The 27,244-nt window shown below is 38.3% G+C and overlaps 4 protein-coding genes across 4 annotated transcripts; 2 read left to right on the forward strand and 2 right to left on the reverse strand.

The window, feature by feature from the left end:
• Positions 1-7,833: 7,833 nt before the first annotated feature.
• LOC114726051 (LOB domain-containing protein 36-like) lies at positions 7,834-11,252 on the reverse strand. Its single transcript, XM_028912623.1, has 3 exons — positions 11,179-11,252; positions 9,160-10,431; positions 7,834-8,177 (listed from the first exon to the last, which is right to left on the reverse strand). Exon 2 carries the CDS (start codon positions 10,418-10,420, stop codon positions 9,218-9,220), a length of 1,203 nt encoding a protein of 400 aa, XP_028768456.1. The 5' UTR covers positions 10,421-10,431; positions 11,179-11,252; the 3' UTR covers positions 7,834-8,177; positions 9,160-9,217.
• Positions 11,253-14,492: 3,240 nt separating this feature from the next.
• LOC114726047 (50S ribosomal protein L25-like) lies at positions 14,493-17,010 on the forward strand. The gene is made up of 3 exons (XM_028912618.1): positions 14,493-14,916; positions 15,030-15,159; positions 16,182-17,010. The coding sequence occupies exons 1-3, from the start codon at positions 14,533-14,535 to the stop codon at positions 16,424-16,426; spliced, it is 759 nt and encodes a 252-aa protein (XP_028768451.1). The 5' UTR covers positions 14,493-14,532; the 3' UTR covers positions 16,427-17,010.
• A 3,216-nt stretch (positions 17,011-20,226) lies between these two features.
• LOC114726052 (uncharacterized) lies at positions 20,227-23,119 on the forward strand. The gene is made up of 8 exons (XM_028912624.1): positions 20,227-21,096; positions 21,173-21,379; positions 21,458-21,957; positions 22,051-22,132; positions 22,228-22,314; positions 22,378-22,641; positions 22,722-22,825; positions 22,906-23,119. Exons 1-8 carry the CDS (start codon positions 20,227-20,229, stop codon positions 23,117-23,119), a joined length of 2,328 nt encoding a protein of 775 aa, XP_028768457.1.
• A 1,559-nt stretch (positions 23,120-24,678) lies between these two features.
• Positions 24,679-27,065, reverse strand: LOC114726053 (uncharacterized). The gene is made up of 2 exons (XM_028912626.1): positions 26,704-27,065; positions 24,679-26,608 (listed from the first exon to the last, which is right to left on the reverse strand). The coding sequence occupies exons 1-2, from the start codon at positions 27,063-27,065 to the stop codon at positions 24,679-24,681; spliced, it is 2,292 nt and encodes a 763-aa protein (XP_028768459.1).
• Positions 27,066-27,244: the final 179 nt, after the last annotated feature.

Here is a 27,244-nt window from a genome sequence, read left to right on the forward strand (position 1 = left end):
TGAGGACACATAAAGCCATATGTTCTTTCAAGTCCTCCGTTTCGACAGATTTGATTAAAATGCCTGTTGTTCAAGTAAAAAACATTAGGACATGCATGAAGTATAATATGTAATAAGAAAATGATATTGTAACTTACAAAATAGCAAGCTGCATGAAGGCTATATCAAGCTCCTCAAAGTTGAGGAACTGAACGAGGTCCCTCTTGTCAATGGTGAAGTCGTATGTTATATCTGAACCCACAACCCCCAACGGCATCTTGAAAGTCACAGGCTTATCCATGTTTGGCACCATGGAATGAAGAACCTCCAAACTGGAATACATAAGCGCAACATCACTAGGAAGAGGCAAGAGTACAGGATCAGATGATGCGCTCGTTGTGGCCTTCTTTGCTGCCGCCTTCTTCACTATTGGCTTTGTAATAAGTCTCTTTGGCCACAAAATGAAATGTCCTTTAGCTTGGGCCAAGAGTCGAACCTCATCAGTAGGATTAGGCACTGGTGTACCCCCTGACCACGAACAATCCTCTCCACTGTCACCCTTGCTTGATTGCTCGGAATTTTGTTGCCGTGAATCGTTGTGCCCATGAATGCTCGACCATTAGCAACATGAACAGGTGAATTTTCATAATCCACATAGAGAGAACACGGCATCCCATTGTCTTCGACAGGGTCAGGGCTAGGGTCAGGGTCAGACACTGTCAGTGGCACAGTCTGATTATTACTGCCCTTTCCGCTTTTTATCACAGGTGAACCCTGAAACATAATATGAAATTAGTTAAGAAACATTAAATAAGTTTAAATGGATCAAATGAATCTTTAGAAGATTTAAAAAGATGTGTGATTATTACCTGGGAAGGTTCAGATACTCGGGGCATCTGGAATCCGCTCGTACCCATCATCATCAAAGTCTGTTGAAACTTGGCATCGAATTCATCACGTATCTTTTGCATCTCTGCCATGTGTTGTTGACTTAGTTCAGCTCGAACTCTCTCTGTTTCTTCTTGTAGTCGTTGGTCGAGCTCCTCTTTAGATACCATGTTAGCGGAGGATGATCTAGTGCTTCTTCGTGAAGCAGAGCCAAAAAATTCTTTAATACCAATCCCTTTAGGGGCCCCTCGGACTCTTCCGGGATGGTCAGCCTTTCCAATAGCAGTGGCCAAGATATCCATCCGTCCTTGAGGGATGAATGTACCTTGAGATAGTTGCTCCTCAAGTGTATCCTATATCATTAAAACAACAAATTCAATTTAAGATAATTGAAAAAAACAATCAATGAAGCATAATTCTTAAATATTACTTACAATCCTCTCAGCAACAGTAGCAGACTGTGGAGTAATGTATTGACCCTTTTTAATCCTCGCCGCCTTCCATTTTTCTTGGCGAGAAGGACGCTCAATGGATGGCATGTAGCCAGTAGGATCTGAAGCAGCAGCCATCTGTGCATTCTTCAGTCGTTCCTCCATCATACTTCTTTCCAACCCACCATACCCTGCACGAGACATGGTATGTGGGTATACATTCTGCTCAGATATTTGTTTGTTCTTCTGACTCAATGCCTATGACAATGAAACCAAATCGACAAAATTAGTTTAGGTAAATAAAATATGACCTGATTAAAAATTAAGTTTGAAGAAACCAAACCTGAAATGCGGGTCTTCACGTTGCTTCACAAAATTCTCCCATGCCTCATCGCTAATAAACTGGTATCGTTCCTTAGGATGCACACCCTTTCTTTTTCCATTAATATAATGTGTTGTAAGCATGGACTTAAAATCCCTCCACCGTTCAGCAATTTGCTTCAACAGACGGTCTCTCATTTGTTTAGTGGCAGGAATATCAAATGTCAGCTGCATGCAATACAATAATAGCATAGAGTTATAAAGTAAATAAACAACTATAATTGAAACAAGTAGAGAAAACAATGCACAATATACCAATATATCCTCCCAAAGGTTTTTCTTCAAATCTTTGTCCACCTTCTTCCAGTTAGGAATGTCAATGCTAATTTTACTGCGTGCGAGATAACCCACATAACTAGTAAATTGAGCCCCATCCTTTCCTATAGGCTTCAGATCATCATCAAATCCACTGTAATCCTCATAGGCTGTGTGCTCTCATCACGTAAAGCTAAATGCCTCATATGGGTTGGCCCTCTACCCTTTCTCCGGCTAGTAAAAGAGTTGTCATCACCAGAACCCTGTTGACCGGATCCGTCCATTTCCTGTTTAAAGAACAAGGAATTAATAAATGTAAGAATAAAAAATATCAAGTTAATATAAAACACTATATTATTAAGTATATTTAGCAAAAAAAAATATCAAAAAATTCATTTGAGGCTTACAACGATTATCCTCCCAAATTCCTTCACAATGATCATCTCTAACAGCATAGTCATCATCTACCAAATCTAATTCAACTGCTTTAGGTCGAGTAGCTGTGAAAGGCGGGGTTTCATCAAGATTAAGCTCTAAGTCACCATCATCTCCACCAACTCCTTGCCTTTTACCTTGAAGCACGATAGACAATTTCTTTTTTGCTAGATCGGGAACGAAGAACACTTGTTTTGCTTGACTTGCCAAAATAAATGGCTCGTCTCCGTATCCAAACCTCTCAAGATCGACCGAAACAAATCCAAATTCTTCATCCACTTGCACAGCATTACTATTAACCCACTTACATTTGAAGACGGGAACTTTAAACTTGGTATAACTAACCTCCCATATCTCTTCTATTATTCCATAATAGGACATTGCCGCCAACATTGGGTTTCTGTCTTTAGAACTAGCAAAATGCATGGCTTCCGCTACTACCATCACCCCACTATTCTGCATAGTACTCTTATCGTCTTGGGTTTTTGTGTAAAAAGAATAACCATTTATATCATATCCACCCCAACACAAAACCTCAAAAGAAGGCCCTGCAGCTAGCCTCTGTATTGTCTCAGAAGGATTGCCATCTTTTAACACTTCTCGCTTGAACCACTCTGCAAATGACTTATTATGTTCATTAGCTAGTTGCATGTCACTCTTTCTTGGATTCAAGTTCCTCAGCATATTCTTGTGAGCATTTAAGTACGGCAAAACTTCATCCGTGTTGTTTAAAATGTATAGATGTGCCTGCATTACAACTTCTCTTGACATAGACCTCACTATGACACCCCGTGTTCCCTTGCTTCTTCTCCCTTGATCATGTCGAGATTGAGGAAGACCAACTGCCTTTACCCTGTCAAGATATGCGTTACAAAACTCAACTGCCTCCTCAGCTACATATCTCTCAACAATTGATGCCTCAGGCCGATAAGGATTCTTAGAGTACCCTTTTAGGATTTTCATGTATCTCTCAAAAGGGTACATCCATCTTAAACACACAGGGCCACAAAGTCTTATCTCTCGCACAAGATGAGCTATCAAGTGGACCATAATATCAAAAAATGATGGAGGAAAATGCATTTCCAATTGAGAGAGGATCACATAACCTTCATTTTCTAATTCATCCAACTCAGCAGGATCAATGACTTTGCTGCAAATGGCACTAAAAAACATACAAAGTCTTGTAATAGTATTTCTCACATCGGTTTTCATAATGCCTCGAATAGCAAGTGGAAGTAATTGTTGCATCAACACATGACAATCATGAGACTTCATTCCCGTTATCTTCAAATCTTGCATTGAAACAAGTTTGCTTAAATTAGAAGAATAACCTTGTGGCACCTTAATAGTATTGACAAAACCACAGAAACTTCTTTTCTCTTCTTTTGATAATGTGTGCGCAGCTGGATGTAAATAAGCCCTCTTACCATCTCTTTCTTGTGGGTGAAGGACATTTCTTATTCCAATTTCGACTAAGTCTCGTCTTGTATTGATTCCATCTTTAGTCTTTCCACTTATATGCAAAAGTGTACCAACAAGACTCTCACATACATTCTTCTCCACATGCATCACGTCTAGACTATGCCTCACATCAAGACTTCGCCAATATGGAAGATCAAAAAAGACAGATCTTTTTTTCCATATATTTCTCTCACTGGCAGTCTTCTTCTTCTTCTTCTTACCGAAGACCACATTAATTCCCTCCACCCGCTGATAAACTTCTTCTCCAGTTAATGGTCTTGGAGCCATTTCATATTCTTGTGAGCCATTAAATGCCTTTTTCAATCTACGGTAAGGGTGATACCGACTAAGAAACCTTCTGTGACCAAGATATACTGTCTTCCTGCCATGTTTAAGTTGCATATAGTGGGTGCCTTCTTCACATATCGGGCATGCTTTATGCCCCTTAACACTGTATCCAGACAAATTTCCATATGCTGGAAAGTCATTTATCGTGGTGAAGATCATGGCACGTAAATTGAAGGTCTCTTGTTTATATGCATCAAACACATCAACACCTTCCTCCCATAATTTCTTCAGATCCTCAATCAAAGGTGCCAAATACACATCAATATCGTTTCCCGGTTGTTTTGGCCCCGAGATCATCAAAGATAGCATGATATACTTTCTTTTCATACATAACCAAGGAGGCAAGTTGTAAATTACGAGGAGCACTGGCCAAGCACTGTGTGTGCTACTAAGATTACCATATGGGTTAATTCCATCCGTACAAAGCCCTAGCCGAAGGTTTCTTGGCTCGCCACCAAATTGAGGAAATTTTTGATCTATTGTTTTCCATTGAGGAGAATCTGCTGGGTGACGAAGCTTTCCATCACATATTTTCTCATCAAAATGCCATCTCAAGTTCTTTGCATCTGTGGCATTAGCAAATAGACGCTTAAATCGTGGTATTATTGGAAGATACCACAGAACCTTTAAAGGAGAACCTTTGGTCATCTCATTATAATCACCATCATCTTTCTTCATTTTGTATCTTGAAGTCCCACATTTAGGGCACTTATTCAACTCTTCATAATCATTTCTGAATAATATGCAGTCATTAGGACACGCATGTATCTTCTCATATTCCAAACCCATCGGACACAAAATCTTTTTTGCCTCATACATTCGTTTCGGAAGTGAATTCCCTTTGGGAAGAATATCACTCAGCAATTCAAGCAATTCCGTAAAACTAGCATCGGTCCAACCATTTCTTGCCTTCAAATTCATCAGTTTCAATACGGTTGTCAATCTTGTGTAATCATCTTTGCACCCCGGGTATAAAGGTGTCTCTGCATCACTACACAAAGTTTCAAAGGTGGAAGAAAACTGTGTAGAGGATTCAGACCTTATATCACGAAACATATCCGAAATTCTATCACCAAAGTCTTCATTACAACCTTCTCATTTGCAGACAGTGTAGTCTTTCTAATTTCTCCATGCCATATCCAATTTGTATACCTCAAATTTATCCCATCACAGATAAGATGCTCTTTTATCTCAGAAATACTCCGTCGACTATTGTTTAAACATTTGACACAAGGACAATAGTACAATCCATCTCCTTTACTAGGGGCATTTCTCTGAGCAAACTCAAGAAATTTTTCAACCCCATCCTCATATTCCTTGCTAATTCTCCTAGCTTTCATCCAACTACGATCCATTGTTCTACAGATTATTTAAACAATACTTTACTATCAATCAAAATTCATAACGAAGGAAAAAAACACAAAATAACTAACAGATTATTTATCACTAAATTCTTATATTTATTACAAAAAATTATCAAAAATTCGAAATAAATATAAAAAAATTATAAAAAAATTTAAAAACTTCACAATTAATCAACTCCAAACATTTTAAACATATTTCTAATACAGTATGTAAAAAGGAATTAAGGTTTTCTCACATCTAATGCCTACCAATTAACACCAATCAACGGTTCAACCACATAAAAATGCAAAATGAACAATAGAAGCTAACCACAATGTAAAACTAACAACCCATTTCATATATAACAGATTTTCATGGCTAAAACATTCAACAAACCAAGAAAAATTGAAAAGAATGAAAGAAGAGGATACTCACAGAGCAGAGAAGCTTCAAACGCGAAGTGAGGCGGCGGCGGACGGCGGTAACGGACCGGTCTTCGGTTAGATAGTGGAGGGTACGACCGGTTTTCAGTGGTGGACCACGGCTGAGCAAGAACCGACGGAAATGGGAGGCGCGGTCGACCACGGCGGAGTGCGGCGCACGGCGGCAAGGCTCCAAGGGCTCAATGGAGGAGTTTAAACGGTGGGCTAGAGGCGGGAATGGCCGATAATGGCAGTTTTACGGTGGTGGGGCAGAGGGGGACCACGGCGCACTGAAGAAATGAGAAAGAAAGTGAGGAGTCGAGCGGCCGAAAGTGGGTAGAAGAACACACTTTCCACGGCGGTTTTATTGAAAACCGCCGTGGAAATTCATAACCCCTTCAACTTATTTACAAAAATGCCACCGCGTTTTTTTCCACTTCGTTTTTCTGCTGAACCGCCGTTAGTTTGCGACGTTAAAGGTCTTTTTTCTAGTAGTGCTTGCATTATATTCTCAATATCCAACTTAAATCCGCGCATAAGTCTGTAATTTTGATGAGTCAAAAAAGAAAACCACCTTAAGTAATTTATCAACCATATAGGTTAGGGCAAGGCTGGAAAACTTCAGCACATTTTCTTACTTGAGGATCATTACAGAAAATTTTATTTCTAATAAAATTGAAACAGTAAATATTTGCTAAAAAAATGATTAAAATCTAACGACGGGTTTCCGTAGCTTGCAATAGTAATAGCTATTCAGTGATCATTACGCTGACTTTGTGGAGTTGCAGGTTGCAACGCAGAAGTAAAATCTTCGTAACTGATGAGCAAAATAATTAAATAGATAGATGAGATGAGGTTGATAACTTGATATTCAATAGTAAAATCAAATCAGCCCATGTGAGTTAAGTTGTGCGATAATTGCACCTGGTCATATTATTTCATGTAAGAAAATTTTACCGAGTCTTTTGGGTGTAATTAGTTCATCTAACTTCAATTAGTTGACCTTTTGCTGCAAATAATAGCCCAACGATTTGTAGAATTAACTTTTAGATCACCGGCCCCGACCCCCCCCCCAGAAAAATAAAAACCAAAGAATGAATTAATACAACAAATTAAAGTGAAGCTATTACGTCATAAGTTGCTATTATTTTGTTATATAGTAGTACTTTAACTTGAATACTGAGGATGCCATTCTAAGGCTCTGCGCGCACACACATATCATGTTCAAAAAGGTCAAGATCAATTTAATTTAGAGCCTTTTGCATTATCGATTTCCTCGACAAATAGTGACGAGGTTTGGCTCAGATCATTAGTTTCACACTCAAGCTTCTGGCTTGTGTTTATGCTTTAGCCAGGCTACGACGATAAACATATGTAGGTATTAAGAAATATTATGTGACGAGGAAAATAATCATAATGCCTCTGAAATTTTTCTCAGTTTGATGCAAGGCCAGGATGTACTCTTACTGACTATCATATAATAGTTGCAACTAATATCTTGATTACCTGTTCATTGTTAGAAGAGGAATAAGTGTTGGCAAGGTTTCAAAATTTTTCACCATTAAGGGTATAACTTATCATGTAATCTTGTTTTGGGGTGTAAAAAAGATTTCATACAATCTTCAGTCTAACTATTTCGTGAATACTTTGAGTAAGAAATTGACCTTTTTGAAGGGGGGTTTCATACAAAACCACAGGAAAAATGGTTTTGTCAAGGAGATCCGTGTGCTATTTTTGACTTGTGCATAACTCTATCCTTGTTTATATATAAAAGTCTCCTCTAGAAGCCATCCTTGTTTATATATAGAAGTCTCCTCTAGAAAACATCGTAAAAGATCTCCGACAACAAATCTCTCAGATGCAACTAGAGAGTAATTTTGTTTTCTATAGCTTTCTAGCTGTCGAACTTCATTTTTCTCATCCCATCTCGATGCCTATGTTTCTGTAGATAGAGCGAAGCAAGGGAAATACTCGAAAGCTTGCTTTCTAAATTCTGATTTACAACTTTAGCTAATGAAAAAAAAAAAACAAAAGAAAAGAGATAGAACATAGTTTCGCTTGAAATATGCAGTTCTCTCCAATATCGATCGATGAGAATATCTTACTTTCAAAAACGGTTCTCGGTCTCCGAAGCTCTCTTCAATGCCAAAAAAAATTATGCAGGGTCACACGTACGCAATATTTGCCCATATATCTCTGGGAACATCATCTCTGCGAAATCATCTGGTAAGAACTGCAAAGAGGGCACGGAAAGCTGTTAGTTAAATTTGTACTCCACACACAACAAATATATATGTCTGTATATCGAATAAAATTATAGGTACGTACTGTAAGAACACAAACTGTTCTCAGATCTATAAGTTCCTCTTTTTGTGTGCCTCTAACTTTGACTCCTCTTTTTCATTTTCTCTTTTCCCGTGTTATTTCTTTCCTAACTTGTGTCTAAGTTTTGCCACTGCCTCTATCCCCCTTTCTTTCCTTTCCTTTTTTTGAATCTAAATTCACACAAGTGCCATCAAAATAAATAATATTCACATGCAAAATGAATACATTATCCTTTATATTGAAACAGTTAAATATGCATTCGACGAATCAAGTTAATTAAAAACTGTCTCGGTATATGGTTATGCGCTCGTATAGAGCAAGACAGAAAAGAAGACTAATGTGGTTATATCTCTTATGGATCCTAAGAAGCGGCCAAAAAACCTTCTGTTCCGGCAGTAGAATGGTCTGATCAATTATTATTCGTAAGGGAAAAAACGAGCTCATATTCTCCCTGTGAATTGTAGAATCTAGAAAGCAACAATTGCTTTTAGATTATGATAGATTTCTTATCAGCATGACATTTTCACAAAGACCAAAATAGAATACGCTGGCTATAATATACAAAGTGGCCATTATAACTTATCATAATTGGCGAATGCGACATTCATCGTCCTGATTATATCAGTCTATCAACAAAGTCTAAGATCTTACAGAAATAATTAATCAACTCTCGTTCATTCGTAAATTTACTTGTAGGTGAATTTTAAAGGTTAAAAGAGTTGGATCTATCTACTGTCAGCTGCCCTCAAAATGCACTTGTAAAGAAATATCAAACACATGGAAATTAAATCAATAGAAAAAGCCAGCAGCCTCGCTCGAGAGAGAGGGCAAAGCTTGCGCAGGCATCAAAGATAAAGCCGATGGCAATAGAAGACGAACAATAAACATACCAAAGTTAAAAATGTTGGACGATATTGTCAAAGGCGCAAAATCTGCAGAACTGGAAAATCAAGAAGGACCGACGCTCCTACCATCCGTGTCCTCCGATTGCTCTTGATGTTGATGCGGCTGTAGAAGCAGCTGCTCCTGAAGCTGATTGTGCGGAGGCTGATGATGTTGATGCTGATCCTGATACGGTTGCGGTTGTTGTGGCCGTAGAAATAGCTGCTCCTGAAGCTGATGATGGTGATGTTGATGCTGCTGCGCCTGAAGCTGATGGGCCGGAGGCTGCGGTTGCAGTTGCTGTGGGGATAAAAGCGGCTGCTGCTGTGGCTGCTGCGGCGATAAAAGTAACTGTTCTTGAAGCTGATGGTGAAGAGGCTGATTCTGGTGCTGCGGCTGCTGTGGCTGCTGCGGCGGTAGAAGCATCTGCTCTTGAAGATGGTGGCGCGGAGCTTGATGATGGTGATGCTGCTGATCTCCTCCTTGGCTTTGCTGTAGTTGTACTGAACGGTAAGTGTTGTCATATGTGTTCAAAGCCAGCGATGGCGACATTTCTGGAGGTTGATTAAACCCACTCCCAGAAACCGAGCCCATTTCAGCTCCCCCTCCGCCACCGTAACTCATAAAGTCCTTCTGCTGCTGCTGCGTCGTCGGCGGTTGTTGTTGCTGATCATAAATCCCAAACAACTCTTGCACCTGCCTCACCTCCATATCCGTCGCTAACTGCGACCCCAACATCTGCTGCTCGTCACGATGCTGCTGCTGAGGTTCACGAATCACCAGTTGTCCGCCGCGCGCCCCCATAGCCTGCGGCGGCATGTTATTGTACGGGAAAACTGAGGGACCATAAACATTGCCCTGGTGGTGAGGGTGAAGCGGGACCATTCCGTGATGAGGGTCTAAAACGGGAACCATAGGTTGTAGAGCCTGAGGGCCTATATAAGTAGCGAGCTCCTTCTTCGCCTTGTCGACTTCATTTTGTACGTGCCTCAGCCTCTGCTGGAGCACAGAGATGAGGCCGACGCAGCCGTAGACTGGATCTCGGAGCCGAGCCTCGGCTTCGTAAGCCAAAGACCTGACGGCTTCTTCGCGGTGAGCCACGTTGAGCTCGGTGAGAAGCTTAGAAACATTGCTAGCGCCGAACACCTGTTGGACGTTAGAGAACTTGCGAGGGTTGTCCGGCGGGAAGTATGGTGCGAAGACGCATTCTTGAGTGCATTTTCGCCTCTGAAGCTTGCACGCGGCACACGGAGTTTTCGATGATGACATTATTTCCAGTCCTGTTTGATTCAGACGTATTAAAAATTTGATCTCGTGATCTTACTTTCACAACCAGACAAACAGTGCCGTTAATTTTACAATTAAGAAGGGAAGATTAGCGAGGGAGAGAGAGAGTCAAATAGCAATAATTAATCAATTAAATAATGAGGATTAATAAAGAAAGGTGAAATCCAGCATGGAAACGAGGAATCACATCGATCAAAGGAAGTGAGATTCAATGAAGCTTCATAATCATCAACAGATTCTTGATTGAAGATTAAAAAATTTCAGTGATAGATCATTAAAATAATCAGGAAGTCATTAAAAAGGGTCACATAATCAAATCAAGTGTCGTTCTCCTTAAGCAACCGACGTGAAATAAGGGTCCAAGGCGATGATTTTTAATCAGGGCAACATATTTAATTCTCGAAATCCCCAATAAAAGAAAATAGACGAACAAGAATTCCAGTCATCAGCATTTATCATCGCGAAAAATCTCATCATTCTATTGCAAAAGACCTAATTAAAAAAATAACAAAAAAACGAGTTGCACCGACGAGATCCAGACATGGCGGCTCTCGCGTGCTGGTAAGGTTTGAAAAAGAGGAGAAGACGAATCGAATGGTTTCAGAGAGGGGAGAAAAACAGCGACGCGCGGTGATCTCTAACAATGGCCGGCAATCGAAAATCATGAGATTTCACTACAAGAGAGAAGAAAATAATGAACAAAGTGAATTTAAACGCAAGAACAGAAAGAAAGAGCTTACAGTACTGGTGTGTGAATGGAGACGACAACTGAGCGCAGAATAATATAGATTATGAGAGCAAGAGAATTGAAGCAAACTTGAGAAGAACGAAATTTCTTTCTATCTCCTGCGTGCTTCGGCGTTCCAGCTTTGAGCTTTGAGGATTTGGGGCCAGCCTTCTTTAAATTCAATTTCGGCCCGGCCTTGCTATATTTCAATTTACTTCGATCAGTATATATATTATATTTGTCATTATCATGTTTGTTATTTTAGTTTAGATAATTTTAATTTACAGCCAATATTTGTTAGTATCTCAACATATATAGTAACAACTTTTATTCAAACCTTAATAGATTGATATTCGAGATTCTTCTATACTATTTGATTAATTGTTTGAGGCATTGTGCCTACTGCGGCGCATTTGTACGAATGCTGTGGTTATAAATCATAATGTTAATTGATTGATGTAGTCATATAATGTGCAAAGAATAATCATAAAAAAAATGACTAAAGAGTAATAAGTTTATATAATCAGTACCAATAATTAATTTATTGGTTCTCTCGTTAAGTTAGTTTAGATACGGATTGGATTTGATCATTAATTAGTTTGTACGTATTTGGTCAAATTACCATATTAGAAACTAAATCATGAAAATAAGAATGGCCTAGAATGCAAAGCTTTCCTTAAATACAATTAGGTCCCATTCATAATAGAAAAGTTTCTTAGAGTACACATACAATTTTTAAAATTAATTATTTTTTATTTTTAATTAAGACTAATAATATTGCTAAACTAACTAATGATCAAAGACTGAGTACGTAAAACAATGCAAACAAATCTTATACTACTTTTTATTTGATTAGGAGAATTACAACGGGTTACTAAGAAAAAAAATAATTACTAGTAAATCCTGTTCACAAATGAACAGTATCATGTATTTTCCTAGAATTTATTATTGCAAGGCCTTGTTGTTACTGAAATTTTGTAGTAATTGTGTTCCTTGCTCAACACGTTATAGTAATTCTCCCTATTTGATTTATCAATTGCTTTTTTTTTTTTAATGTTCGATAACTCCTCTAATCCTATGTATAAGTCACTTCTAACACGTTTCATGTAGACTAAGGAAAATCTTAAACTTTATTAACTTTTATTTAAAATTTAACAACTTTTTAACTTTGTTCTTATTTAATATACATTTTATTTCATGTAAACAAAATCAACACAATAATAAATAAAGAGTAAAATTGTGCATCTATATAAAAATTTCTCCCAGTGCCCTATAAATAGGATAAAAAAGTTAGTTTTTTGCACTTACAAATAGGACCAGAGGAGTACCACTTACCCTATTTATTATTAACTCTAATTCTTGTGGTAAGAATAACAAAAATTACTTTACCAAGAGTTACTTTTAATTAAGTCATCAGATGTAATATTTAAATAGTTCCAGGCATTAATAAATATAACGTGAAAATTCCTTCACGCTCAAAAAGAGCTGGAATGGAGATTTTAAAAAAAATATATACACACACATATATGACTCATAGTGTCTTCAAATCACTTTGAGCTTAAAACTAATTTCTATCAAGTCGAGAATATCAAGGTCAAAATCCTCCCAACAAGTATGTTTTATGGGATTTGAATTATTCTTTTTCTTATAGGAGTGAAACCACTTATTATTTTAACCTACAGTTTGTTAGTTTGAATGGAGATTTCTAGACAAAAGAGTGAAAGCAGACATTTAATGGGCTAGGAATCTTCACCTCATCATTCGCTTTTCTACAATAGATTTTACCACTAACCGAAAGAGGCGAACCTGTAGAATGTGCGTTTGGCTGTATGTTTGCACGTTCATGGCTCAAAAGTCAGCGTCCTGGATCTGGATATGTCGCTTCCAAGATCTCCCTAGATAACTTCTGGTCAATTATTAACCCTATTCTTCAACTCATTCAAAAACACTTGGTAGCATCGTTGCGAAGAACTATGCTATATTAATCAACTGTCCTCAATATCCTCAACAAAGGTACTTGTAATAAAAATTCATATTACTCTGTTTCTCAAGTTGCTACTGAGAAACAGAGTTTAAGGAAATGGGTTTCAAAACCCTACGGGGGTGTTTAGTGCTCCTCGCCACCTTCGCTGCAATCAGAATCTCAACTCAACAGATGACGGGTTGGATGAGAAGCCAACTAAGGAGGACGTTGACTACTTGATTTGGATATTTGTCTTTTTTGAACTTTTCACGTAAAGCCCATTTAGGAGTACTTATTTGGGTCGCTCTTCACACCCCCCCCCCCAAAAAAAGAATTCTGTTACAGTCCCACGCCCAGGCAATGCTATGATTCTTATTTGGGCATTTATGTTTTGGTTTTTTCCCCCCTAAGGTGCAGATATCATTTTAAGCTGTCTTGTTTAGAATACTATCAGGTATTAAATATGAGAATTTTTCTTAGTAAAGATTTAAATCTTGATTCACTAAAAAACCAGCCCCCTCCACTATATCAAATCCCTATTGGTGTTATGTTTGTTTCATTGTTTGATATGTTCACATTTAGTTCCTTGACTTTTTTTTTTAATCCCCAACATGATTACTTCTAACAAAATTACACTCATAAAAAAATTTGACTTTACTTCCTCCATATCTTTTTATAAGAAACAATATCTCTTATAGTAGTGTCCTTAAACATATGAAACAAATCCTCTTTGTCTCAAATTTTAACGGTTTTTTTCACTTTTGTCCCACTAAGTACATGCCATTTACTAACTCTCTGCAATAAATTTCTGCTCATTATCTCTCATTTACTACTCTCTTTACATCTTATACATTTATTATACTACCTTCGAATCCTTAATATAAGATTTTGTTTGACTTTTATTTTGGTCCTAAATATAAGACCCTAATTCATTTTATTATTTATATTTATACATTCTTTTCTAAAATAGTCCTTCTAACAATGTTAGTTCTGGCCAATATATCTGATTAGTAAGGATATTTTAGGAATGACAACATTAATTTATTACAAATAACTAACTTAACTTATTTTTTTAATCTCATCAAATTAGTTAACTAGCTCTTCTAATTAGAACCAGATTTAGTATTTAACTAAATTTAATTAACATTTTTTATAGTCGTTTCTTATCCAAGTAAAAAACTAGCAATAATGTTCATTGCACCGCTAACCCTCATATAACCGTCATTAGTGTAGCTGACCCAAAAGAATAAACCAGGCCCAAAACAGCGAAATTAGGCCAGAACTTCTGATGTCCGCAGCCGACTGCCTTTCAGACGGGCCTGAAGCTTTAAACCCTTGACAAAATTAAAACCCTCTGTGTCCTCGCTAGCGGCCTAGCATCTCATCTCAGGGACACTAACCGTCATGGCGAAATGGTGGCGCTCGGCCGCCGGTAGTCTCCGGGCGGTGGCTGCTAGCCGTTGGGAGTCCTCGTTCTTATTGAGATTCCAAGTCGCTTCCTACCACACGATCCAAGCTATTCCAAGAGAGTGCACTGGTAATCGAGTCTCTGCTAGAGACAGAATGCAAGGTCGAATTCCAGCCGTTGTTGAGTACCAGAATCTTCTCAGTAAAAATGATGTCATCCAATCGAGGAAGCGTTTGCTTACCACGGAGAGGAAGCAGATTAAGGCCATACTCAAGGCCGTGGACCTTCCTTTCTTCTACTCAACCCGGTTTCCCCTCCAGATCCGCGCTGGCTCTGGATCTTCCCATATGCTCGAGTCTGGAACTGTGCTACCGATTAAGGTTTTCTTTTATACAAGTTTGGAGAATTTGGAGATTGACTATTAATTGAACTTAGTGATTTTTGTTTTTAAGTTTTTAACTTGTTATTTTGGTTTTCTTCATCTGCTATGTAGATTCATAGGGACAAAGAGAGTGGGAAAATTCTAAATTTAGTGTTTGTTTGGGCTGATGATGGGCTGGACGTGAAGGTGGATGTGCCTGTTGTTTTTAAAGGCGAAGATGTTTGTCCTGGCTTGCAGAAAGGTATTTTCTTTGCCTATTTATATCCATTTGATTTTGGGATTTTATTTGGAAAATTACCGCTATATCTTTGGGTTTGAGTAGAATTTGGGTGAAGTTTATTAGGCTCTATTTAGAATGATGGGGTACGATGAAATGCATGAAAACCAGAAGCTCACATTCTTGCTTGTGGAGTGAGCAATTTCATTACTTTGGGGGCTATGCCGTCGTTCTACCACCAAATCCCTAATCTTTCTCAAACATAGATTGGAAATCTTTATGCTCCTTTTTAAATGGTGCGCGCGCGCGCACACATATATATTAGCCTTTTGAAATGTTACACACACACACATGTATATATTAGCCTTTTTAAATGGCGCACAGATATATATATATATATATATATATATATATTACCGTGAGTTATGGTATTCATGCTCTTGAACCTGTTAATTAAATAATGATCATGTGTCATGTAGTAGGAAATCGCTTTTTTGTGTAAAATCTGATAATCAAAAGAAACAATAAATACATAATTAGGAGGTTTGAGCATTATACGGGGCTTTAAATCTTTTGTTGTTTGTTCTGGCTGAAATGGTAAGTTTTTTAGTCTGACAGTCCCACACATTTGAACATGTATTGTGGTGGTGTTTTCAGACATGCGACAGTTTAAGATAGGTTTGTTCATGCTTTATAGATAATAACTCAGTAGTTCCGTGACTTTGCTTTTGGCTGGCAAATATATCTTGCAGCATGCGGTTTTAATATAGCTTTGAAGGTCTTTTGATGTTTGGAATAATAAACTAGCTTATTCTCTCAACTTCTTGTCCTTTTTCCTATAAAATAGGTGAATTGTTTGTACCCTTTTCATCCCATCATTTGCTTAACTTTGTCAGTGTTACATGGTATGGAAAGGTTGGCAGTTCACAGTAAATTATCTCGATATGTTGATTATAAATTTGTTAGACTGGTACGTAACAAAATTGGTGTGGAAATGGGGGTTAGTGTGTTTTAAATTCTAATATGAGAATATTATGGTATTGCAGGTGGTTGTTTGAACAGGATCCGAAGTAGTCTTAAATTTCTTTGTCCATCCGAGCACATACCATCAAAAATTGAGGTGGATGTGAGCAATCTAGATATTGAAGACAGGGTTTTCATGCGTGATATTGAGGTTCATCCATCCTTAAAGCTGCTGAGTAAGAATGAAAACATGCCTATATGTAAAATAGTTCCCACAGTGTTGGAAAACAAGGGACCTGCTCCTGCTGACAACCCTCAACATTCTTGAGGAGAAACGCAAAGGCAGAGATGCAGGATCCAAATAAATGGGGTACACTGGAGCAGTGTTGAGTTCAAGCAGCTGCAATTTTCACCTGTTTGGTTATTTTGTACGAAACGGGCGTTTCATTTTTGGTAGTAGGTGGCTGTTGATGTCAAATGCATTATTGATTTCTGTATTCGCAAATATACGATGGCCAGATATGTTTGCATCAAAGCCACCCCTTTAATCTAGCATTGTAGTCTTGATCCTTGCTCAACGACAGAACCAAGTGCAGTTGGGGAAATTGTTCCTGGTACTGTCATTACTGTTCTCACGGGACCATTTCTAATAGAGCCAAATTTCCCATGCCAAGAATGTCTTGTTTTCTGTGTGGTTACTCCTGTTGCATTGAACCAGAATGGTATGTGTCTGTTTTTTCCGTTTTTCCTATGGCCTTGCAAATTAGTTCGGGATGTTGTAATGATAAATTTCTTCCTTTTAATTAGTGTTAGAGGTTGTTCACTTTATCTCTATTGTTTACGAGAGATATAGATAAGTTGTTTTGGTACAATCTTGAGCTTCGAAAAAAGGAAAATGATAATTTTAATTCAGCTATTGGCCGGTTCCTTCATCGCAAGAGAAATCATCTTATGGATTGCTACTCTGTTGGAGCAGAGGCTACAGGAAGATAGTGACATACACTGGCTATGTAGCGGCTATGTCTATTTTGTAGAGGTTGTGATGAAAATTACCTGTTGAAAGACATGATGCTAGATTATTATTTCATAGGGATTGGACTGTTGCCTCGGTATATACTGCTAGGGAACATATTCCCCTGATTATTTAGCTAAATTCTCTTATTCCATAGAGTAATTTTTGTATTTTAGATCAACCACCTTTCATAAGTGAAGGGGAGATTGTTAAAGGAAACTAAGACTCGTTGATTTTTTTTTGTAATGTTTTGATTTTCAGTATTGATTCAAAAAAAAAAAAAGAAGTTATTCCATAGAGAGTAATTTTTGTATCTTAGATCAACCACCTTTCATATGTGTGAAGGAGAGATTTTTAAAGGAAACTAAGACTTGTTGATTTTTGTTGTAATGTTTTGATTTTCAGTATTGATTCAAAAAAAAAAAAAAGATACTCTTCTTTTTGTTGTGTATAGGTGTCTCTTAGTGTAATATTGTTTGAGATACTTTTTGGGACTAAAGATGTGATTTATTCTTTCCGTAAGGATTTAAAGTTTGGTTAATCTCATTGTAAGGATTAGTTTATTTTTGGGAAAATGACAATAAAATACCACTTCAATTCCAAAAGGACAAATAAGGGACCTGAATAAGCAAAATGACAAGGAGGTCACTGGGAACCAATCTGGAATTAATATTTTCGGCGAAAAGACCGAAATGCCCTTAAGATGTTTGAAACTTGAGGAGATGGAGAAAAGGCGGAAACCGACTCCTCGGCGAAAACAACACCCCACTCGACGAAAGAGGAACTGCTTCCACTCAGCGAAAGCAACCCCCACTAAGTGAAACAGGAACTAGAACTACCTCACCCAGTCGACGAAAGCAACCCGCCGACCCGACGAGAGCAACCCACCGAAACAGAAAGTGCCCCCACTCGGCGAAACCAAATCGAAGGTCCTCTAGTAACGAAAAAGCGGTCGCCGAAATCACATTGTCGCCGTCGCTTTCGAAATTAAACAGGTAGGGAACTTGAATATTGTTGTTCATTCGATGGGTCCCCGAAGCTTAAAATGTAATTATGCAGTGATGCTCTTTGTGGTTCCGTCTTTGTTGTTCCCATAGAAGTTGCTCTAGGACGAAAAAAGTTGTTTCCATGTTATTGCTGATGTGTTTGGTTGTGTACATATTTGGAAATGATTGTGATTGATAGTGTTTAATCCATTTTGGGTGGCCTTTAATTGGAACAGGGGATTGCTTTTGTTGTGGGGATTGGTTTATTTTGATTTGAAGGAAAAGAACAAAATGGAAAGGATAGTTTTGTCGGTGTTATTTGACTTTTCTAAAAAGAGTATAGCTTTCTATGTGGAGAGGGTGGGATTTTAAGGAAGTAGAATTCCACTAATTTGGTCTGCATGCGCGGCAATGACAAAGTTACTTTCATTTTCATTGAATGGTTTAGGGTGAAAAGTTTGTCCTTGCGTGGGTAAAATTTGCAAAGGTTATCCTGTTGTAGTAATTTAGCAAGCAGTAATTCTATTAGCCGAGTAGTAAATTTGATGAGGTAAGTAGTAAATAGTACTAGCGGGTTTGGTTTTGAAATAACAACTGTTGGTCTGAGAAGGACTAAATTTGTGTTGGCAATGATTACATTTGTTAAGTGATATGTTAATGAAATTTACAACATTAATTAGAGTAATTGACTACATTCGGCAATGGAAAATAATAGATTTGGTAAGGGAATGACAACATGCTTGTGATGCAAATTCAATTGAGTGGACAATGATATTGAGGTGATATATTACTGAAATTTACTACATCAGTCAATGAAAGTAACCAGATTTGTTACGGGAATAACAACATTGTGGTGATGCAAATTCATTTAACTGTGCAATGGTTTTGTAGGTCATGTTAATGAGATTTACTACATTTATTAGTGGAATTTACTACATTTATTAGTGGAATTTACTACATTAGTCAATGAAAGTGACCAGTTTTGCTAGGGGAATAACAACGTCGTGATGCGAATTCATTTGACTATGCAATGGTTTTGTAGGTCATGTTAAAGAGATTTACTACATTTATTAGTGTAATTTACTACATTAGTCAATGAAAGTGAGCAGATGCAAATTCGTTTGACTGTGCAATGGTTTTGTAGGTCACGTTAATGAGATTTACTAGATTTATTAGTGGAATTTACTACATCAGTCAATGAAAGTGACTAGATGCAAATTCATTTGACTGTGCAATGGTTTTGCAAGTCAGGTTAATGAGATTTACTAGATTTATTAGTGGAATTTACTACATTAGTCAATGAAAGTGAGCAGATGCAAATACAATTGACTGTGCAACGGTTTTGTAGGTCAGGTTAATGAGATTTACTACACTTATTAGTGGAATTTACTACATTAGTCAATGAAAGTGAGCAGATGCAAATTCGTTTGACTGTGCAATGGTTTTGTAGGTCAGGTTAATGAGATTTACTACATTTATTAGTGGAATTTACTACATCAGTCAATGAAAGTGAGCAGATGCAAATTCGTTTGACTGTGCAATGGTTTTGTAGGTCACATTAATGAGATTTACTACATTTATTAGTGGAATTTACTACATCAGTCAATGAAAGTGAGCAGATGCAAATTCGTTTGACTGTGCAATGGTTTTGTAGGTCACGTTAATGAGATTTACTACATTTATTAGTGGAATTTACTACATCATTCAATGAAAGTGACCTGATTTGTTATGGGAATGACAACATCGCCGTGATGCAAATTCATTTGACTCTGCAATAGTTTTGTAGGTGATATGTTAATGATATTTACAACATTTATTAGTGGAATTTACTACATTAGTCAATGAAAGTGACCAGATTTGTTACAGGAATAACAACATCGTCGTGATGCAAAGTCATTTGACTGTGCAATGGTTTTGTAGGTGATATGTTAATGATATTTACTACATTTGTTAGTGGACTTGACTACACTTGTTAATTGAGTGGACAATGGTATTTTGATGATATGTTAATAAAATTTACTATATTTGTTAGTGTAATTGACCACATTTGTTGATGGAATTGACGACATTGTTGTGAAAGAAATATAGTACTATGAATGACTAACAAGTGGTGTCATTGCAGCAGGGAAAATGGAGTTACAAGTACAAGTAGAAGGACAAGGAGAGGGAAGTGGACAAGTGAAGAGTGGGTACATGCTGTTTCTGCATGAATTTAAGGCGGGCAAAGAGTTTAGGAATAGGAGAGAAGAAGTTAGGGAGGGAGCAAAGGCATGGAGGGAGCTGCCACCAGAGGAGAGGAAGAAGTATAATGATAAAGTGAACAAACCAAAGAAGCAAGGGACGAAGAAGAAGCGGATGAAAAAAGTTGCTTTTAGCACTCGTTGCTCAGTCCGGCAGTACAAGTCATTGGTGGAATTTATAAATAGCAATGACAGATTGAAAGCCAAGGTACAAAGTTTGGGATTTGCAAGTTTGCTTGACATGGGATGTGAGAGACTCCCTCGTGACCTCATAGTACGCATTCTTCGAGCATATGATCCGCCTACTCATCAATTTACAATAAGGGGGAAGATCAAGGAAATTGATGCACAAGATGTTGCGGAGTTGTTGGAGGTACCCCACACAGGGGAAAAGGTAAGAACGGATGTGGATGATGATGATGAAACATACAAGAGGTTGAAGAATGAATATGGTAAAGTCTCTTTTACCAAGATACTCAAAGACATTAAATCTGGGGAGAATGAGGAGAATTTCGAGTTCTTGTTCATGCTGTACACACTTGGGAGTTTTCTAGCTCCTACCTCACAAACAACAGTCAGTGACAAGCTAGTGAGGGTGATGTGTTGTACTATGCATGAATTTCACCAATTTGATTGGGCCACATACATTGTGAACAACTTGTGGAAAGAGATGGAAGATTATGTTGAAGTGTATAGAAACGTAGGGGAAGACAATGATGAAGGGAGTTGCAACGTCGGAGGATGCATCTACCTCTTATTGGTATGTATTTACTACCATTGTTTTTTGTTCTATGTTTGAATGGAGTGATGATAAAATTAATAATTTGATGTTGCAGTTATATCTTGCTGAGCGCTTCCCATTATCTAAATCTGTTAGAGATGGGTCAATAAGTGCTATTCAATTCTGGACTGATGAGAGGATAAAGGAGATGACAAAGAAGGAAAGGCAGAGCAACAGAGGCCTATTGTATAAGCAGAAGGGCTCGAAAGTTAGGGTTGGAGATGAGGAGAGAAGAAGGAGAAGTGTCGCTGACTTACACCCGGTGTGTTTATTTGCTTCGTAATTTCAATGTGCATTAAAAAGATAAAGTGTTTGACCTTTTTTTAATGATGTGATGCAGGAGTTGCAAAGCTTACATCGAAAGTTGATGGCTGTAATTGATTTAAGCTACAAGAGACTTGTTAGTGCAGTAGAGGATGAGCTACATAAGGTGCACATAACGATGGAGGAAAATCGTACTGTGGGAGATGAGGGCCCTAGTGAAGTTGGAGCTGAATATAAGGGAGAAGATGAAGCTGATGATGGTGATGATGAAAATGAGGGAGATGATGATGATGGACAGGACTCAGGACACATACCTCATCATGGAGATGACTCGGACGAGGCTGACATGGTTGATGTTGAGGAAGAAGGAATACAAGCAGGAGATATGGATTCCCCTGATGTTTCCCCCATGGACAAGAATGCACAGCCCAGGAGATCACAGAGGGAGGTGAAGTCGGCCATAAATTCTCCATGGATTTTGACAATGCCTGTGAAGAGGAAGAAGAGGAATATGGAGGAAAAGGAAAAGTTTTTTAACATGATATCCCGCATGTGTTCAAGGCAGGATGGTGACGTGTAAGTTACTATTCGCATGACTGTGAATGATATTACTTATCGGTTGTTTACTAATTAACTACACACATAATGATACTGGGAACACATTTTTAGGACTTTAGTTCAAATATCTGATGAGGATATCACTCGAGATCAGCTAAGGACACTTGGAGGAATTGAGAGAATAGGTAACCGGGTAAGTTAGTATTGTGATCTTCGGCTGAGTACTATAAATTTATATTTGATGCTCATGTATACCTGTGCAAAAAACTAAAATTTACTTGCAAACAGCTTATGTCAGTTGTGTGCAAGACTTTACTGGCTGATATGAAGAGTGAAGGAGAAGTCAAGCGACACATATTTGATGCTGACTTTATGGTAAGGTTACTAAGATTAATACAAAATAATTACTGCTACATGACTAATCATTTGATGCTGCAGGCAATACTAGCTGCGAACCCATCTCGGTGGGATGCTAGAAAACGAGAAAAGCAGTTGCTGCCTGAATATGTCGGTTACAACATAGGAGACTGTGACTTGATATTTGGACCTACACTTGTTGGTGCTCACTGGTTTTGTCTTGTGCTTGAGCCTAAGACAATGAATTTCTATGTGCTGGACTCAATGAAGCCAAGTTTCCCTGCTAAGAAGAGTAAGAAGAAAGGTGCAGCTGATGATGATATGATGACTGTGGTGACCGGATGTGTAAGACTATTGTTACTGTTCTTGTGTAGCATGCTCTTTGTTTACCAAATTATTTACAAATGCAAGTATGTGTTGTGCAGAGGGATCGATTTTATGACATGATTGAGATAGTAAAGCCCAATACCATTGGAAAGAAGCAGATGAGTGACATTATTTGGGCCCCTGTTCCTCAACAGAACAATCTGTGAGTGGTATTAGTTGTTGATGTAATAATGTATGAATGCTACTTCGTGTTTCACTCATGGACATTGTTGCCATGTGCAGGCGAGACTGTGGCGTTCATGTTTTAATATGGTTGAGCAAATGGGAGCCCGGTGTGACGCTTGACTATGGTCAAGAACATGTTGCTGATTTCCGACGAAACCTAATGTGGTGGCTTGTTAATCATGAGCTCAATTCAAGACGTGAAGAAGCACTAAACTTGCTGTCATCCCCAGAACCCACACCGAGGAAAAAGCAGCGTGCATCACGGCAGTAAATGACGCTGTCTAAGTTTAGTGATGTGTTAGTTAATGTCATGTATGTAAGGGAATTTGCAAACTGTTTTCAGGGATTGTAAAGGCAACTCATTTTCAAGTAATGTTAAACCATTTTCCCAATTTGTTACAACACATGTGACGAGATTACAACTGCAGAAGCGAATTTACTGGGCTGTGCTACTTCGTCCTAAAACGGTAAAAGTCGGAGGTGAATTTTGCAAAACACACGGAGGGATTTACAACTCTCCAACTGAGATTTACAACTTTTACAGTGGGTTTAGCATCCCAAAAAAATTGGCCTGCGCAACTTTGGTCTCAAAAGGGTTAAGGTCGGACGTGAATTTTGCAAAACACACGGAGGGATTTACAACTCTCAACTGAGATTTACAACTTTTACAGTGGGTTTTGCATCCCAAAAAAATTGGCCTGCGCAACTTTGGTGTCAAAACGGTCAAGGTCGGAGGTCAATTTTGCAAAACACACGGAGGGATTTACAACTCTCCAACTGAGATTTACTACTTTTACAGTGGGTTTTGCATCCTTAAAAAAATTGGCCTGCGCAACTTTGGTGTCAAAACGGTAAAGGTCGGAGGTCAATTTTGCAAAACACACGGAGGGATTTACAACTCTCCAACTGAGATTTACTACTTTTACAGTGGGTTTAGCATCCCAAAAAAATTGGCCTGCGCAACTTTGGTCTCAAAAGGGTTAAGGTCGGACGTGAATTTTGCAAAACACACGGAGGGATTTACAACTCTTCAACTGAGATTTACAACTTTTACAGTGGGTTTTGCATCCCAAAAAAATTGGCCTGCGCAACTTTGGTCTCAAAACGGTAAAGGTCGGAGGTCAATTTTGCAAAACATACGGAGGGATTTACAACTCTTTCAATGGTATTTACTACTTTTATACTGGGTTTTGCACCTTCTTGCCGGGCTGGGCAGATTTTCTGCCATGAACAATACAATGCAGCAATATGACAGCAGATACGTTACATATATTCAAATCACTGCACCTCAAGTACATCACGATAAACATGAACCGTTTACTTTCATAGTAGCTACACTAACTACACGTGCAATGGGATTTACCATTCACGCAACAGTATTTACCAAAAACCAGTAGCAATATGACAGCAGATGCATTGCATATATTCAAATGACTGCACCTCAAGTACAGCACGGTAAACATTGAACCATAACTTTCATACTAACTACACTACACGTGCAATGGGATTTACCATTCACGCAACACTATTTATCAAAAAACAGTAGCAATATGACAGCTGATACAGTATTTATGACATGATTGAACCATTAACTTTCATACTAACTACACGTGCAATGGGATTTACCATTCACCCAACAGTATTTACCAAAAACCAGCAGCAATATGACAGCAGATGCATTACATATATTCAAATGTCTGCACCTCAAGTACAGCACGGTAAACATTGAACCATAACTTTCATACTAACTACACTACACGTGCAATGGGATTTACCATTCACGCAACACTATTTACACCAAAAAATCACCATATCTATTGACATCTAAGTTCAACTTGGGTTTGGATTCTTGCACGTTCTTCTTGTGTGCCCAACTTGTTTGCATGTGCTACAATGGTAGATCTTCCTATTCTGGAACTGTGACTCTCGTCTTTTTACTTTAGGCCTTCCTGGCGGTCGATTAGTCAAAGGCGGTGCCAAGAACACTTGACTTCCTATATTTTCCACCCAGTAATTGTTAGGATTTGGCATGTCTACTGTCGCCACTGGAATCATACTCCTGCCATAAATCTTTTGCTGTGATGTAATCTTGTAGCATTCATCAACAAAATCATAGACATTGCAATTCACAGCCTTAATCGCTGCACAGGCATGGGGACATGGAATGCCTGACATTTGCCAAGCTGCACAGGTGCATTCGCCTAGACCAAGATCAACATGTACAGCTCCTTTTGCTGTATGGACACACACCCTACCTCCTCCATAAGGTACACTCAGCATGCATGCTGATCTAGCAACATTGTCCACCAACTTTGCATCTATGTTTGGGCCTACACTATTTTTCCAATTACTCATTGCTATGCTTGCTGCATACATCTTCTTTGCCACTTTCTCACGATGCTCATGTATAAGTTGGGCAACATTATATCGTCTCTCTTTCAACATCCAAGCATTGAATGACTCAGCAAGGTTTGTTGTGATGTTATCCCACCGTTTAAATGGGAATTTACTTAAGGCCCACCTTTCAACATCACCATGATTAAGAAGCCACTCAAATAATTGTGGATTGAACTTTCTCATGTTATCCATTGCACCATCAAACTCGGTGTCAAGCCTTGCATATGCAATGGCATCCAGGTATTGCAGTCCCTCCTCCCTTGCTTTCCCACTAGTCTTCCTCTTTCCTCTATTTAATTTAATCATTTGTGCACTGAAGTTTTCCTTAACATGTCTGTAACAGTATGCATGCCTCTCACCACCAAATATTGCTTGCACGGCGCCTATTATTGCATTGTGTCGATCTGACACAATTGTCAATTCCATCGAGCCAACTATCTCCTTAATCATATATAAGAACCATGTCCAATCCTCAAGTGTCTCTCCCTTTACAACAGCAATCGCAAAAGGTAACAATTCGTTGTCAGCATCATAAGCAGACGCCGACAGTAACGTCCCCTTATACGGTCCACTTAAATGACATCCATCAATGTACAGTACATGTCTAGCACCAGCTATAAAGCCTTCTATACAACACCCATATGCTATGAATGCACGCTCAAATGTGTTATTAGTATTAGCCACCCATTTGGCCACGGTTTTGTTATCTGTTTCCTTCAACCGTTCACATATCCACGGAATAAGCATATAAGACTGGTCAGGCCTGCCATGTATGTCCTCTAAAGCTTTTTGCTTTGCCCTGTATGCTTGTTTATATGTCAACTTCATACCATAATCTCTTTCTAAAGTCTTCCTTATATCATTTGGACGCCTGTCTATGTGATCATTTACCTCATCTCTGATGATTGATGCTGTCAAGCTAGCTGAACCACAATGTTCCACACAAAGATTGTCTTGTGCATTATGGACATGCTCATTTATGAATGTTGCCACACGTAAAAAGGGAGTACTCTTTCTCCCCACTCTTGCACTTATCCTCCACGGACAACCTTCAACACTACATTTCACATACATTTTTCCCCTACAATTTTTCACATACTTGTACTCAAACTTGTTTGCAATACTGAACTTATGTACTTTCTTCTTGAAATCTTCTGCATTTGCAAAAGTTTGGTTCCGTCCTAACAACAATTCCTTCCATTTCAAAGAATTCATCTCCGGCAAAGGTGTAGGTGCACTCACTACTCCGTATGGTAGGCTTACATTAGGTCTTTCACTGCCTCCAGAACTTGTACTTTCCAAAGCATTTCCCTCCAACGTAGGCTCATCACTCTGTTCTGACAGTCCTTCCATTCTTGAGATCCTGCATTTATAATTACCACTGTTGTTAAGAGATTTACTACAACATTACAACAATTATCAACTTTCATAACCACCAAAAAAAAATTTCTCACTTACATTTCTGGATAACCCATTCCTTCCTCCACATTGTCATTACCTTTATGTGCTATATAAATATGTGCATTACGGTCATTATATTCAAATAGATTATCAACTTCACCATCATCTATAAGATCTACCAATACCCTCTCGTCAAAACTCAAAGTGTATTTAATATCACAGCCATGACAATCCATGCTGAACCATTCGCCTATCATTGCCCTCAAATCTTCAAGTTTTGTACCCTCATTTATTACTCTTACTCTGACAGTCCCACCACAGTATTTAACTTCGCCATTGTCCTTTTCCACAAACTTCCCATCTACGTGAAAATAACAAGCAAGTCTTTTTGAAGATGTTGATACAATGTTACAAGACATCACCACTTGCTAACCTGCAGCAAACAACATTAAATATAAAAAAATTAACTTCTCCGCCAATTAGTTTCCATCAACGTACGTGACACCCAAAACACACACAAAGAGAGAAACTTTTCTTCTATTCGCAACTTTATTATAGGGTTTCACAACTCCATTATTGATTTTAACAACGTTCACCA

Source organism: Neltuma alba, unplaced genomic scaffold (genome assembly GCF_004799145.2).
Source record: "Neltuma alba isolate B1F8T4 unplaced genomic scaffold, ASM479914v2 tig00012328_pilon, whole genome shotgun sequence".
Classification (NCBI taxonomy): domain Eukaryota; kingdom Viridiplantae; phylum Streptophyta; class Magnoliopsida; order Fabales; family Fabaceae; genus Neltuma; species Neltuma alba.